Source organism: Micromys minutus (genome assembly GCF_963924665.1).
Source record: "Micromys minutus genome assembly, chromosome: 1".
In the NCBI taxonomy this organism is placed as follows: Eukaryota; Metazoa; Chordata; class Mammalia; order Rodentia; family Muridae; genus Micromys; species Micromys minutus.
The window spans coordinates 243980518-243995760 of NC_137969.1; the positions used below are offsets into that span (position 1 = coordinate 243980518).

Genomic DNA, 15243 nt, shown 5'->3' on the forward strand with positions numbered 1-15243 from the left:
AGTGGGCGTGTGGAAAATGTTCGAATCATGACCTCTGACACACTGGAGGGAGCCCCAAACATACCGGTTGCTGTGCCTGGTTCCCAACCAAGCATCAACTTCAGACATTCAAATAACCGACCAGCCCACATAATGAATGCTGTTTCCCATTCTAAGGTAACAAAGTATTCTGGGCAACAGGGCCACAGCAGAGATGGGCTTGGTGAGATACCCAGGTAGGAGGGCACTCACACTGATTCATGTACCGCCGCACTCCCACTGAAGCATGGCACACCCCATCAGCGAATGGGACTTTCAGGGCTTCTTTCCTTACCCTGAACCGTCTGGCAGCTGCACCTACCTTTCCCCACAGGCCCGTTGTGGGTGTCTCGCTCTTCTGCACAGTTTGAACCCGATGGGGGGTTGTCAGAGTTCTCCGTCTGTGGTCTGAGAGCCTGAGAGGCATGTGGCGAGGCGGGGTCCGAGGACTCCAGCTGCCAGGGGGGGCTATCAGCGGTGGATTTTAACCGTTCTCTGGAACCTTCTTTCTTTGGCTTGATGAGTTTGACTAGGGCTTTGGCTCCAATCCAGTGGTTCTTCCTAATCAGAAAATTGTTTTAGATGTTACAACCCATGCTCAGAGAGGCAAGCCATGGCACTGGGCTGGAGGGAGAGCTCGGTGGCAGGGCCCCAAGTTCCGTCCCAGTGGTCTCAACAAGAGAGGATGGTATTCACGAACATAGTCATTTTCTGATTTGTACACCTGAGGCCTGGAATTGAGGAGCCAAATCCTTGGGTGCAGGCTGTGCAGTGGCAGAAGGTATGTGGTACCAGAGACCCACGCTGGTCTCCCGGAAGAGCACTTACAGTTCCCTTCCTCATCTGGACGTGCAAGGAGGAGGCTGTACTATTATTCCTGAGAAAGTCATTTTTAGGCATACTGCCTGCTCAAGTTAACCAATGACAAGGCCGTGCTCACCGACTGTGCCCCTGGCATTGAGCAAGCCGCACCAGGGGCAGAGGAGGTGTCTGGGCAGAAGGGAACTGATGGACATCAGCTGCCTAGTAACGGAAGGCATTCATGGGTACCTGCCACTCCCACTCCTCACGACAGCCTCAGTTTCCCCATCACACAGAAGATTGCGGCTGGGAAACTCTATGAAGCTCCCTTGAAGGACTGGTGATGACTTAAACTCTGCAGCCTGGCCACAACAGCCCATAAGGACAGCCTCAAGGCTCAGGCCAGTGAAGGGGGCAATGCAAGAGCTACAGCTACTGAACAAGCCCCACAACCTGGGGCTGCTCATGGGAGTAAACATAACTTGTGAAGCCATCCCAGAGAGTCTGTAAACAGAGGAAATAAGGCCAGTGTGTACCCCAGGATAACTGTGGGGCCCAGCCAGCTATTCTGCTCACAACGGCTTTCCCTCACAGGACCGTGGCTATGCTATTCTCATCATGTTCAACTCGGAAGCAACCACAACATTCAGCCTTAATGGCTCTGACTCACAGCCTTCCGCCTCTTATCAGATCGAGTCACCTCTATGTCTCATGGGGCTGGCTGGCATTTGACACCCCTCACAGGACAAGCTGGGGCTTCTGCTATATGGGTAGCAGCTCTCAGTCCGTGGGCTGTGACCCTTCTGATTACATATCAGATATCCTGCATCTCAGATATCTATGTCACAATTCTTAACGATGGCGAAGTTACACTTACGAAGTAGCAATGAAATAATTTGATGGTTGGGGGTCACCACAGCATGAGGAACTGTATTAAAGGGTTGCAGTGTTAGGAGGGTTGAGAACTACTGTGCTAAGGCATCTGTAAATGGGTGAGTGTGGGGGCGGGGAGACGGACATAGGGCTGGTCCTGTCCCATGGCTCCTAGGCTGTCTTGTCTCCCAGCTAAGCTGACTATGATCACTTAGATCTACTCACTTCTTTGGAGCAGGATCATAGAACTTGTACTGATCCATGATTTTTTCTTCCAGTTTTTCCTTGTGTCTCCGTAAGGCATTTAATTTATCTCTGTGAACAGAAGTGACAGAAAGGAGACCAATCCAGATTAAATAAATGAGTGGGTGTACTTACCAACCCCAACCTAGATCAGAAATCAGAAATCAGTGTCTGGATTCAGGTCTGAGGGTGCTCATCCCCACAGCGGTCACTGAATTGAGAATTTACCATCAGCCGTACCAGCTACAAATCTGGCCATGGTGGGGCACTCCTTTAACCCTGCAACTCAGGAGGCAGAGGCAGAGGCAGGTGGATCTCTGAGTTTGAGAGGTGAGTCTGGTGTACATAGTTCCTGTCTAGCCAAAGCTTTAAAGTGAGATCTTATCTCAAAATTTCAAAACAAAGCAAAACAAAAACAAATGAACAAAACCCCAGTTACACATGAAAAAAAAATACAGCTACAAAGGTTCCTGGAATACCTGGGATCTGGCTAAGAGGGCTCAAGAGAGTAAATCTATGACCACCTGATTACTCGTGCTTTCAAATTCCCATGCTTTCCTGGTTAGGCCAAACTGTGTAGACCACAGGCACCTCCAGCCTGACACACTCTCTTATGCAGTCAGGCACGCTAACACTTGGGCACTGAGGTTACAAACGTCAGTGTAGCCAAGGCACCCTGGGGCTTAGTAACAGCTTATGAGGCAAATTGCTTCCAGGGGATAAGAGAAGGCAGCAAGCTGAAGACCCAAGAGTGGCCTAGTAACAAGTCTGAGCATGCTTTGGGCAGCCCCCCCCCCAGGGTAGCCAGTAGGAAGAAGGCAAATGGTGACAGTTTGAAAGCCAAGAAGCTCAGGGGCTGAAGCAAATCTCTGTTCCTAAATGGTGGAACCTGTTTCACACTTGCATCACAGCAAATGACTGACAAGTCCAGCATCTCTGCTCCCTGGGGTGTCTGCTATGCTTGCTGGGCTGGGGGGGATGGCTGGGGAAGGCGGGGGATGTCCCTGTATGGTCAGCTGGCTTGAACCCCTCAGCTTCCTCATGGTACAGTGAAGCCCTATGCAGTAACAGCTCAGATTACTTCACTGGTGGAGCAGAGGGGGTCCTGTCCGTGCTGAGGGCTTTCCCACGAGCCTACTGTAATATCTGCACTCTGGGACAAGGCTCCAAAATGGTGCACACTGCTTGAAAGACGAGAGGTATGCCAAGCCATTGGCCTGACAAAGATGCTCTATAATGCAACAAAACAAAACAACACCAATCATCTCCCTAGGACCAGACTCCCAGCAGATGCAGCAGAAAGAGCTGGGACAGCACCAAGGGTCCAGGGACCACACCTCTCCATAATCTCTGCCTTTTTAATTTTGTTTGAGAGAGGGTCTCTATATGTGGCTCTGGCTGGCTTGGAACTTGATACGTATACCAGGCTGGCCTCAAACTTACAGGCAATCACGAGCCTCTGCCTTGTGAGTGCTGGGATTGAAGCCATGTGCCACTGTGCCTTCAGACAAGGCTCTTCTTGTCTTAAGCACACTCAAGCCAGGAGCACAGAGCTTGCCTGAGATGCTGGCCACGGGGAAGGACAGGTACCGTATAGCATGTTACACCCTGGATAATTCAACTGTGGGTTTCCAGCATCAGACTTCTTCCTCTTGTTCACTACCTTTGACAAGGGACTAGACACATCTCTTCTGGGCATCCCTTTCTCCCACATTCACCTGGACCCTCCCTATCCAGCATGGTCTCCTCTCATCTCCGAAGCATAAACGCTCCCTTTACCTCTCTAACACTAGTAGGGAGGGGGCAAAGTTCTGTTCATTCCTGTCGCCTCACCGTTCCAGGCTCCTAGGGGAAGGTTGGGGGAAGGTTAAGCAGGGTATAGGACAAACTTAATCGCACACTGTGAGGACTGCATCCTGTCGGGGGCTAGGGACAGTGGTCCAGGGACACATGGCCTGCCACGGCCCTCATTCCACTTACATGTACTGCTTCTGTTCCTCGTGGTACTGCTCCTTGCTCTCCATGTTCTGTTCTAGGAGCATCTGGTTCTGCTGGCTCAGCAGCTGGATCTGGCTCAGCAGGTGATGGTTCTCCTCCTCTAAGTTCCCCTTGAGACGGGAGAGCAGCTGAAACAGACCGACAGTGGTTCAGACGCCGTGATCCTGTGATACTACACTGCAAACTCTCAAAGGAAAGGAACCCTTTCACTGGGCGTCCGCCTGGCAGCTCCGGGCTGTGAGGAGCACAGATCAGACACCAGGGCTGAGGTGTGAAACAGGATGCATGAGAGACGCCGAAAACTTGGTGTGAGAAGGGGACTTAAGATATTTGATCTACTGGTTAAATAAAGTGTTGTTACAATTAATTTCACTAGGGCCAGGGACGGAGCTCAGTGGTGGAAGACGGCCATCTCCAGCATTGACAAGGAAAAATTTATTAATCTCATCGGAAAGAACAACTGTCTCAAAGGCGGCTACAACAAAGTGATTAAACTGCACATGAAGCTTCCATGTTTCCACTAAAAACTCTGCTATGAGAGAAAGCCTTTTATGTTATGCCCAATGCCTCTTATGCCTATAAAAACCTTGCGTCCTCCCAGTCATCTAGCATCTTGTGCCCTTGTAGCATAAAAGCTGTGTTGGACAACCAAAGAGTGGCTGTGTCCCAACAAAACTTCATTCGCACACACTGACAGAAACTTCATATAATTTCCACTAGCCACAAAAATATCGTTCGTTTGATTTTTAGCTCCAACCGTTAAAAACATCGAGAGCCGTTCTCGGTTTGTGGGCAGGTGGTGGGGAGGGACTGGCCTGTGGGCTGAAGTTCACGGATTTTGTTTTAGGACCGTACTGTGGTGTAGGGGGAAGGCCCAGAGGCTTTGAGGGCAGAGACTGGGCTTTTATCCTATTTGCCTATGTGTCTCCCAGGGGTCTCTCGGAAATCAGGAGGAACCCCCTTGCTCTCCTCAAACTCTCTGTTCAGTGGGATCTATCTGAAAGTCTGTCTAAAGGAGGGCTTTGCCTCCCACAACGGCCACTTCTGATCCACCTCTGCGTCACCCACCATTGAATCACCCAGCCCCAGGATCCAAGTTAGGCAGCTATACTCAAACTGATGCCATTTTGCTCATGTATCTGTCTACTGAAAGAAGGACCAAAGATGGCTGAAGGACGCATGGAAGACAATGCCAACCCCACGGGGCAAATGTCAGACAAGGTGGCTTCTGAGATGTGGTACCGCAGGTGGCATTCTGGTCTAACCTTGGCTTTAAGGACATCTCAAGTTTCAGAGAAGCTACCCAGGAGGAGTGCTGGCTTGTCACAGACTTACCCAAAGCATCTCTCACCTCACAGTGGTTGTCCAGCTTGGTCAGAGAGATGTCCATGCTCTGATGTTGCTCCTTGAGCTCGTCGAAGCGCACCTGCCAGCGGTTCAGCTCCAGCTGAGAGTTGTTCAGCGAAGTTTTCAACTCCTTGGTGTGGGCGTGTAGTTCTTCATACTCCCCTTTCAGCTGGTGGTGCAGGAAACTAACCCTGCGGGTTGGAGAGTCCCAGGGCAAAGGGGCTCAAACTCATCCCAGAGACAGAAAGGCCTGCAGCTCCGGGTTCTGCGTCTGCTCTGACCGTGGCAGACCGTGCAGTCACACAGAGGCAACCCTTGTGTAATGTGAGAACACTGAGCAAAAGCGCTGCTTTTCAAACCGTGTTCTCTGGGGCTCTAGGAAGACAGCCCTGGTGCCGTACTGGTCTGGGTGGGGGGAGGAGGACAAGAAGCAGGCTATGACACTGGACACAAAAGGACATCATGGACTACGTGTCTCTCAGACATGAGGAGGAACCCACGTGCTCTCCTCAAACTCTCGGTACAGAGAGATCTGTCTGAGAGGCTTTGCTTCCCACAATGGCTGGTTCCAACCAGCTCTGTCACCAACCACTGGATCACCCAGCCCCGGGACCCAAGCTAGGAAGCTACACTCAAACTCAGGCCACTTTGCTCACGTAGCTGTCTACTGAAACGAAGAAGACATCATGGCCCATTACAAAAGACACATGGCCTTTTACGTTATAATTCAGGCAATCTGGTATAAGTTAAAAAAAAAAAGCAAAGCTGTGCTATTAAAAGAAAACAGAGAACATTTTTTCCCTCTAAAATGCTGTGCTCGAAAGCTTCCAAGAGACAAGCAACAGCCCCACCCAGCCGTGATACTCAGGAACCACACCAGCCACCAACCAGCACACCCTGACAACCCTACAAGCACAACAGTGGTTCATTCACCTTGGCAATAACCAACAACTCTCTAATTGGACTTAAGGTCAGGGAGAGGCTCTGACTGGTATTGGAAACCTACCTTTAAAAAAAAAAAAAAAAGAAAAATCAGAGCTAATAAAATATTTAATTACATTGTACCTTTGTAAGAAAACATATGGAGAGTGAGTCACTGTAAAAAATAAAATACAAACATGATGCCCAACTTGGTGGGGCTTTCTAACTCTGAGATTGTGCAATGGGATGTGTCGGCAAGGGACTCCGCACACCTGCAACACTGATTTCCATCCTAACTCTCATGAGTCGGCTAGCTTTTCAAAACCTTGAATCTCAGGCTGGAGAGACGGCTCTGCAGTTAAGAGCACACACATCTCTTGCGGAGGACCTGATTCCTCACACTCACTGAACTCCAGCTGGAGGAAGATCTGCCATCTCTGGCCTCCACAGGCACCTGCCACTCATGTGCACATCTACACACAGATACACACAATTAAAACAAACACTCAAAAAACTACAAGTCCACTGTCAACATCCAAGAATTCAGATGCCTCACAGGATAGAAACGGAACAACCTGATGCCGAATTCAGCCCATTGCAGGACCCTTTTGACTGTCCAAGTGTTCCATACCAGTCTGTGCCCGCTGGGGCAGCACTCCCCCAAATGCTTGCCCCCCCCCCAAGCACCTGGGTTTGTAAAACCCAGGGTGAACTAACACCCTGGAAGGAAGTGGTGTTTCTCCCCATCAGACTTGAAACAAGAGAAGATCTGGACTCAGCCCTTGCTGGTGTTAACTAAAGGTTTAACCTCGAGTGTTACCTGATCTCTGAGCTACCCGCTTTCCTGTCTCTAAACAAGAAGGGGTGTTAGCCAGCCACAGCTCATAACTGATTAAGATGCAGTCTCCGGTGAGAGCCTGCTTAAAGGTGTTTTATGTAATGCTGCCTCTAGGTAAGGACTCCAGGCAAGGGAAGCTTATCTAACACCGGGGGTTTTTTCTGCCAGGCTGCTCCTCTGTACTCAAGGACACTGACAGCACTTGAGCACTGTGCCAGGGGCTGTTTTACACAGCAAGATAAGGATTCTACACTAAACCCTGAAGGAACGGCCCAGAACAGATCCCAGAAAGACTTTTGTAGTGTGCAATGGGTGGTGAACCTGAAGACAGGCTCCCGAGGGCTGGGCTCACATCTGAAGGAGCCTATGACTAACCAGATATAGACCCAGCCCTTCCTTGTACTGAGTACCACCACCCAGCCCCCACAGCATAGCCCTCAGCTCCTTATCTAGCCAACATCTTGCAGTACACAAGCCTACACTAGTGGCTTTCAGAGAGGACCAGTGTGGACAGACTGTGGTCACCTCTGCTACCCCCAAGGCTAGGTGGGTGTGCCCGGACGCTCACCTGTCCAGCTCTCCCCGCAGCCTCTGGTTCTCGCTCGTGGCGATGGCGTTGGTCCTCTGCTCCCGCTGCAGTGCCTCCCGCTCGGTGCTCAGTACCTTCTCCAGCTCCTCCAGCTCTGCCTTACGCTTCTGCAGGTCTCCGTGCCTAGTGGAGGAAGCATGGCCAGGCTTTATCTACAACAAACTCATGCCCCCAGAAGATTGGAACTACCTTCTCAGAAAGGGGGAGGGGATTCCTCCAAAACCTTTTCTCTGCGAAGAGAGGCTGGACGGAGGGAAGCAAGATAAATGTAGCCAGAGTGGGGGTCGGCCAGTACCCCTCACCCCCCCCCATCTTCCATCTGGCTCCTTGGCTTCCCTACCACGGCCTGGCTCCTTATGTAGGTCACCCAAATGCATGAGTGTTGTATGCAACATCTTTTATTTTAGAGACTCGTGTTACAAAGTGGTTCACTAGGAACCAGTAGATCGAAAGGAAACTACAAAGTAAACCGCTAAGTTCCTTGTTATGAAACAGCTAATCCCTCCTCACGCCCTCCTCCATCTGTAAGGGGGCCCGCATATCCGTTCCCAGCCTTGGGAGTGGGTGGGTGAGGCCTCCCTGCCATAATGAACTTTCTTTCTCATTCAGCCCTTGCAGATTACAGAGCTGCCACTGGAGGGCAGCAGAGCACAAGGTGGAAACGTGACAAGCCCAGGATCTCCAAGTCAGAGAGAGGAATGGTCTTCTGAGGCAGGTTTCTTAAATTGCTCCTCAACCCCCTTTCTCTTCTGAGTAGGTAGCACTGTCCCCAGGCTCTTCTCTAATTCTACCCTCCACATCAGCAGTACCTAGATCCTCTCGCCAGACCCCAAGTACGGGATCAGATTAGGAAACTCACTTAACGGCCAAGGTGCAGGGGTCTGTCTGATCCCTGTTCCCTGTGTACCACTTCAGAGAACACGCATCAAGCACGGCCAAAGGCTTCTGGGGTCTTGCTTACCACTGAGCCTTTGACAAGGGACAGTAAATTTGTGGCAGCAGTCCAGTTAGGTATCAAATGGGGGGGGGGAACCCCAGACTTTTGTCAATGCTGTGTGACAGGCGTTCACAGTCCAATGCAGGGACTGAAGGAGCCTCCAGCTCTGCCCAACCAGCCAAGGACACCGAGGAGCTGACAAGACAGGACTCTGGACCCTTAGTAAGTGAGCTCAGGGATCTGGAACCCTTAGTGTGTGGGCTCGGCCAACAGTGGGTGAATTAATGACACACACAGAGAGACCGGGGGCTCTGTGGTGAAAAGTTAGCAGTATTCTTCAACATATGCAAAATTTACCTTAAAAAGAAAAATGTAGTGTGGGCACCTGGGAGGGCAGCTAGGGACACAGCATCTCCCTTCCTGCCTCCACCTTCCAACTGTGCTGAGGTCAGAGGTGTGGGTTACTTTCTGTTCTGTTGTCTGCATTCTGTTGTTTGTTTCCTTTAAGCAAGCTTTCTAGCCTCTGACTTAGGAAAGGGAGCCTGAAGTGTGAATGAATACAACCCTGCACAACGTAGCCAGAACTTCCCCAGGGGTGTAGGTCAGAAGAGAAGAAAATGGAGGAAGGAAAAAGAGCTCTTAGAGGACAAGTCTCCACGTGTCCACAATGGGCCACCCAGAGCTGGAGTGAGCCATGGCACTCCTTGGCCCGTGTCCCCTGCCACAGCCCCCAGCTGGACAAACAAAACGGAAGCAGAAATCGCTAAAGGTTCTATTTCCTTCCCTTGAGACAGCTCAGGTGCAGCAACAATACAAAGCAGCCAGCCAAGGGGAAATGGGGGTGGGGGGGCCTCGGGAAAGTACCACTAGCTCTGGGACAGCCTAAGGGGCACAGCATACCAGCTGCCTCCCTATCCCCAGGTCCCACCTCTCCCCAAGCTCCTTGTGCTCCAGCTCTAGGTTCCTGTGCAGCGTCTTCAGGCAGCTGTGCTGGCGGATGAGGGCCTCATACTCTGAGGACTGGCGATCGTACACGGCACCCAGATGCTCGTGGTCCTGAATCAAGGCTTCGTAGACGGCGGCCAGCTGCTCCTGCTGCTGCTGCAGACCCTCGTGCTCGGCCTCCTTGGCGGCCTGCTGGCTCTGCAGCATTGTGTACTGTGCGCTGAGTGCGGCATTCTGGGAGCTCAGTGTGGAATTCTCCACCTGTAAGGAGAGCAGAGCCCTGTGTGTGATCAGGCCAAGGATGACCAGCAACAGACAGACTCGGAGGGACCTTAAGGCAGGCCGGCCATGGGCAGTGCTACCAAAACATGGCTTAGGAAGTGGGGCCGACATGGCAGAAATTGGCAGTGAAAAGCTGTCATCCTGAGCCAACTCCAGAAACCTTGTCCTTCTACACAAGCTCCTTACACGTCATTATTGATTAGTTTTAAAGCCTATTTTCTAAAAGTCAACAGAAAATCTGTAAGGACCGAGTATCAGAAAATACTGTCAACCAACTGATATTATATTCATCTTTGTGCCGTTAGGGCTTGAACTGAGGACTTTGTACACACTAAATAGTTTTATTAATGGGCTACATCTGAGCACCCAAGTTTTTTTTTTTTTTTAAAGTATTCTAACACAATCCCAAAACATTAAAAACTGAACAGGGGCCAGAACTGCCCCGATATTAAAACCAGACAAAGACTTAAAAGTAACAAACCAACATCCTATTTTCTTATTTTAACAAAACAAACCCAACTTCTTTGCCAAGCAAGTTTCCTGTTTATTGTCTCTGTCCCATAAGTAACTTTCCAACTTTTCCCAGAAATTACATTAATGAGTAATTTTTCATTTTCCCACCACCTACAGACCACATAATAAGTGGGCCTCAGTGCTGGCCCTGCTGAGTGATTCCAGCAGATGGAAGCCAGGTCACAGCCCCATTTTCCCTCTATCCACATAATACAGCTCTACCAGGTCTACTGCACAGAAACTGTTCAACCAAGCTTACGATTCCAAATCTCTTTTCTTTAACACACACACACACACACACACACACACACACACACACAGAAAAGCAGAGAACTGAGGTTTTAGCCTGGCATGTCTAGGCCCAGCTATGGGAAATGTCTCATGAATCTCCCTATTACAGCAGAGTCTGTATACGGTAAGCCTCTTAACCTGGTCTCCAGGTCCCCCATGCCTGGCCTTGCGGCTCCCACTGAGGAGCCATGAGGGTCACGCTACCTGCAGCTTCGCAGTCTGGGTCTGCAGGGTGGTGGTGTGCTCCTGCAGGAAGGCGCTCTGCTTCTGTAGGGTCAGGATCTGGCTGCTGAAGGACACATTCTGAGTCTCCAAGTGCTGCAGCTGCTCCTTCAGCAGCTGCCTCTCGGCCTGAAGAGCCGCGTTCTAGGGGAGACGCAAGCGTCAGTTACACAGTGTGGGCCTGGGACCTGGGGTTTTACTGAACCTTCAAGGGCAGGTGCGGCTTTGGTACAGGAAATTAACCGTTTCCCTCTTGGAAACAGACATTGAACAGAATTCATAAAGAGACAATATTTTATAGGGACTACTGCCCGGGGCCTGGGGCATATTGGCATATAGACCCCTTTCACATTTCCCTTTGTTTCCTTCGGTGTAGGGTACCCCAAAAGTACTTCTGTGAGCTGAAGCCACCCCCCCACTGACTACAGAGCTCAAGCCCTCATCACTAGGTGCCCCTACCCTTGAGACAGCAAATGGGACAGGGTGCTTAAGTATAGGAAACTCGCAGAGGTCGTATCTGTTACACCAGGGATCAGGCTAGGAGGCCGGGTTCGGCTGCAGGCTGGTGCTACCCCTCATTAGCATGGCTTTGAAAAGGCCTCTAAAGTTGCCTCAGCTTGCTTGTCCATTGAGAATCACCAGGATGGACTTCACAAAATCACTGCTGTGAATCAAACAGAACCAGAGGGACAAGCACACACTGGAGGGCTTTTTTTTTTCTGATAAGGGAGGGCCAAGGGTTTGGTGACTGTAGCTTTTCTATCCCCAAAAAAGAGAAAGCTGCCCCTGCAGTGGGAAAGCGGCCAGAGCACATGTAAATATAAAAGGTCAATAAAGCTTTATTTAGACACGGCTTGGGAGGAAGTGCTGGGATTGTAGCTCTGGAAAACTCAACGCTATGGGGATGAAGGATGGCGGTCATGCTCTGGACTTGACTCAGTAAGTAGGGGTTCAGCCCGGGACACTGGGTATGACCCTTGTATTAGAAACTCTGAAGGGAGTATTATGAAAGCCACCTAAGGGTCCGGCCAGGACAACTCAACAGTGTCCTACTAGATCTGTCTTCCATGGCTTTAGCTACCCATATTCTTTAAGAGATAATACGCTCTACGGGGGCAGCCGCTAACAGTATGGTCACCTCACGGGCAGCCCACTCACACTGCGTTCCAGCTCGATGGCCCGGTCCTTCACACGGAGTAGTTCCATGGTGGCCTCTTTGTGGCTGGGCCCCCAGGCCTCCTCTTGGTGACCGGTGGCCTTGCCTGGAGGGTGCTTCGGTGCGGTCTGCGCCTGGGCTCCGTTCTCCTGGGTCTTCCTGAGCTGCTCACGCTCTCTCTTTACCTGTAGGCCACGTTGAAAAGCAGACTCAGGCAGGAAGGAGACATGCAGGAACCCCACTAGCAGATAGGGACCCCTCAAAAAGTCTCAAGACACCCATCCTCTCATCCCCTGACGAGGGATGGGCCAGATGCTCTATTTTCCTGTGTTCTTCTCAGAAAGACAGGAAAGGCAGGGTCAGCCATACATCTCAGAGGCTTTGCCAGCTCTGCATCTGCCTGACTTCAGATCCCAAATCAACTCTGTAACCTGGACGTGTGCCACATGTTCAAAAAGGGAAACCCTACACATGGAGTCAGTCCACTCATAGATGGAGACTGGGTGTACGCAGAAGTGTGTGTGTGTGTGTGTGTGTGTGTGTGTGTGTGTGTGTGTGTCTGTGTGTCTGTGTCTCTGTGTGTGTGTGTGTGTGTGTGTGTGTGTGTGGAACACCTTACTGACATGTGAGGAAAACATGTCTGTCTAATGTAGAATGTGCACGTGTTCCACATGTTTTATACATGTATGGGGACATGTACTTATATGTGCTCAAGAGCTGATAAACATAGTCATATAAGGTCCTGTCCCATCCAAGGGGCCTTAGGAGTCTGCAGGTCTTCACTTGGTTCTCTGGGCTGTTTCATGTTCCTAACATTTAACCTGGAAGTGTGGGATTGCCCTGAGCCACAGCTTCTGACAGAGGCCTGACCCTCACCATCTGCAGTTCAATCTGGAGTTGGTGATTCAAGCTCTCTTTCTCTTCCACCTGTGCCTCCAAAAACACAATCTTTTCTTCTTTCATAGCCAGTGTTGTTTTCAATGCGGATTCGTTTTTGCCTTCCCAAATCTTGCCTTTTCTGAAAATATAAAGATACAATAATAGTACAGTTTTCATCCCCTTCACCTCTAATCCCATCCCCTGTGTCAACACACACCCTTCCCACTAAGCTGGTTTTATGTACCACTGGCAGATGTTCCAGAGACCTTGGGAGCCAGACCCCTGGCAGGGGGTGGGAGAAGGGGCTGTTTGTTTGGATGACACACCCACAACATCATCATACAAAATATCACCACTCCATTTTACAGCCACTCCTTAAAGAAGTATTCTATCACGAACACTTTATAGACGGGGAGACTCCATCTCAGGAAACCCCAGCAATCCAGGGTCACAGTGCTAGCCTTGTGGCAGGCCTGAAGCCTTCCCACAGCAACAAACATGTCAAAGCAGGCATTTGAGTCTTGTAGGTTACAAATCTAGAAAAGGTTGCCATACTAGATTTCTTTGAAAAGCCACACCGTTCAAAGAGAGCATAGCTAGGAAACACTGCAATCATCAAATTAAAGAGAGAAGTGGCTCTTCTTGCCGCTGGGTGCAGATCAGTCTAGAGCCTGTCAAGCTTGCAGGAGGCCCTGGGGTTATTGGCCAGTGCCACAGCCTTTTGATCACACAAAACAATCTCCTTCCATATCTCCCAAGACTCCTAGGGCCAAGACTTGAAGCGTGTAGGACAGACACAAGGAATGAAGTCACACAGTGACCCAGAAGCTCAGACTCATCAGAGAGCAGTGTCAATGCAGGGCCCCGTCCTTACGAGTCACTGAGACTGTTATCCTCCTGCAGCAGCAGCTCCTTGCTGAGGCCGACCTTCTCCAGCTCCTGGCTCAGTTTGTCCAGCTCGCTGGTCAGCTGCTGGCTCTTCAACTTCTCCAGCACCAGGTCCTGCAAGACCGGAAACAGCGCTGTGGACAGGAGTCTGACAGAGGTATGGTGGAGAGGCTACAGCCTCACCGTGGTGTCACAGCTTTGAGCCACACCTTGCCCAAACCTGTTTGTTTCAGATGTTTCAGGCAAGCGGGCTAGTTGACGGTGTGGTCAGCTCCTGAATGCTCCACCAAAAGAAAGGGATGGACAGCCTTTCCCAGCCCCCCTGGTGCTGTAAACAACAGACCACGTGCCAACATACATAGAACGGAACCAGAATGTTCTCCTCTAAAACAGGTCAGAAACACTGTTAGGATGACTTTTAGCAGCGAGTATTATCTCCACTAATGTGACTGACTTAAAAATTACACATTTAGCAAGTAATTAAATATAAAAAAAGGAGATTTTTTGTTGTTGTTACTGTTCTTTGAGATAGGGTCTCAGGTAACTCAGGGTGGCCTTGGATTTGCTCTGTCGCTGAAAATAAACCTGAACTTCTAATCTACCCCCAAGTACTAGTATTACATGTATGCACCACCATGCCTGATTTTGTGCTGGGATTCCGGCTTAGGGGGAGCGTCATGAATGCCAAGGCAAGCATACTTCCAACCAAGCCTCCTGTCTCCATGCTGCGAGAGTGTATTTTAAACCATTGCATTGGCTAACCCTTCAGAACATGGACGACGAGCTCAAGGTTCACCTCTACAATCGCTTTGCTTCTGTCCCCGTACAGCTCACTGAGGGGAGCTACTGTCTCCAGTCTGGGGTACAGCTTATCCCTCTTATCAAATCATATGCAGGTTAGTACCGGATTGAATCGTCCTGCCCTGTTAGCAGCTGGTGCCAGGTAAGCAGCCCTGGCAAGGGGTTATGGGTTAGAATATCAAGGATCTGGATGAATCTGGATGAAGCCAAGGAGAGCTGCATGTGTCTCTTATTTTGATAGTCTTTTAACCTGCCATGACCACCACCCATACCTAGTGCTGAGATGGAAGAGTTCTAGGTCAAAGCCTTTCAGAGGTGGGTATTCAAGAGGCTGAGACAAGAGGATCAAGAGTTCAAGGCTAACCTGGGCTATTCAGGGAATCCCAGACTAGCCTGAGCGAGAATCTGTTTTCAAAAGCAGGAGCGGGACAGCACCTTGGATTGGTAAGTGCGAGGACAGACTGTGGTAAGTGGGGGCGGTGACTCTGCAGCTAAGGGCACTTGCTAATCAGTCTGGCAACCTGATTTGATCCCCAGAACCCAAATGGTGGAATGACAGAAAGGACTCCCTCAGGCTGTCTCCTAGTCTCCACATGCAAGCTGCGACACACACACATGCCCGCACACACTTACAAAGTAAATAAATGAATGTAAGAAAAGAAAACCATGACCCCAAAACCCAAAATCTACTTCATGTGGGA

At 50.3% G+C, this 15243-nt stretch overlaps 1 protein-coding gene across 2 annotated transcripts in view; it reads right to left on the reverse strand.

The window, feature by feature from the left end:
- Window positions 1-15243, reverse strand: part of CCDC88C (coiled-coil domain containing 88C) — a 115618-nt gene that overhangs the window by 15057 nt on the left and 85318 nt on the right. For both annotated transcript variants that reach the window (XM_080931258.1, XM_080931259.1), the window contains 10 exons: window positions 13728-13855; window positions 12851-12992; window positions 11977-12159; window positions 10801-10962; window positions 9494-9771; window positions 7608-7751; window positions 5285-5471; window positions 3916-4061; window positions 1918-2007; window positions 341-579 (listed from right to left, as the gene is read on the reverse strand). In XM_080931258.1, coding sequence (XP_080787384.1) covers window positions 341-579; window positions 1918-2007; window positions 3916-4061; window positions 5285-5471; window positions 7608-7751; window positions 9494-9771; window positions 10801-10962; window positions 11977-12159; window positions 12851-12992; window positions 13728-13855 — 1699 coding nt within the window. The remainder of the gene's footprint in view (window positions 1-340; window positions 580-1917; window positions 2008-3915; window positions 4062-5284; window positions 5472-7607; window positions 7752-9493; window positions 9772-10800; window positions 10963-11976; window positions 12160-12850; window positions 12993-13727; window positions 13856-15243) is intronic.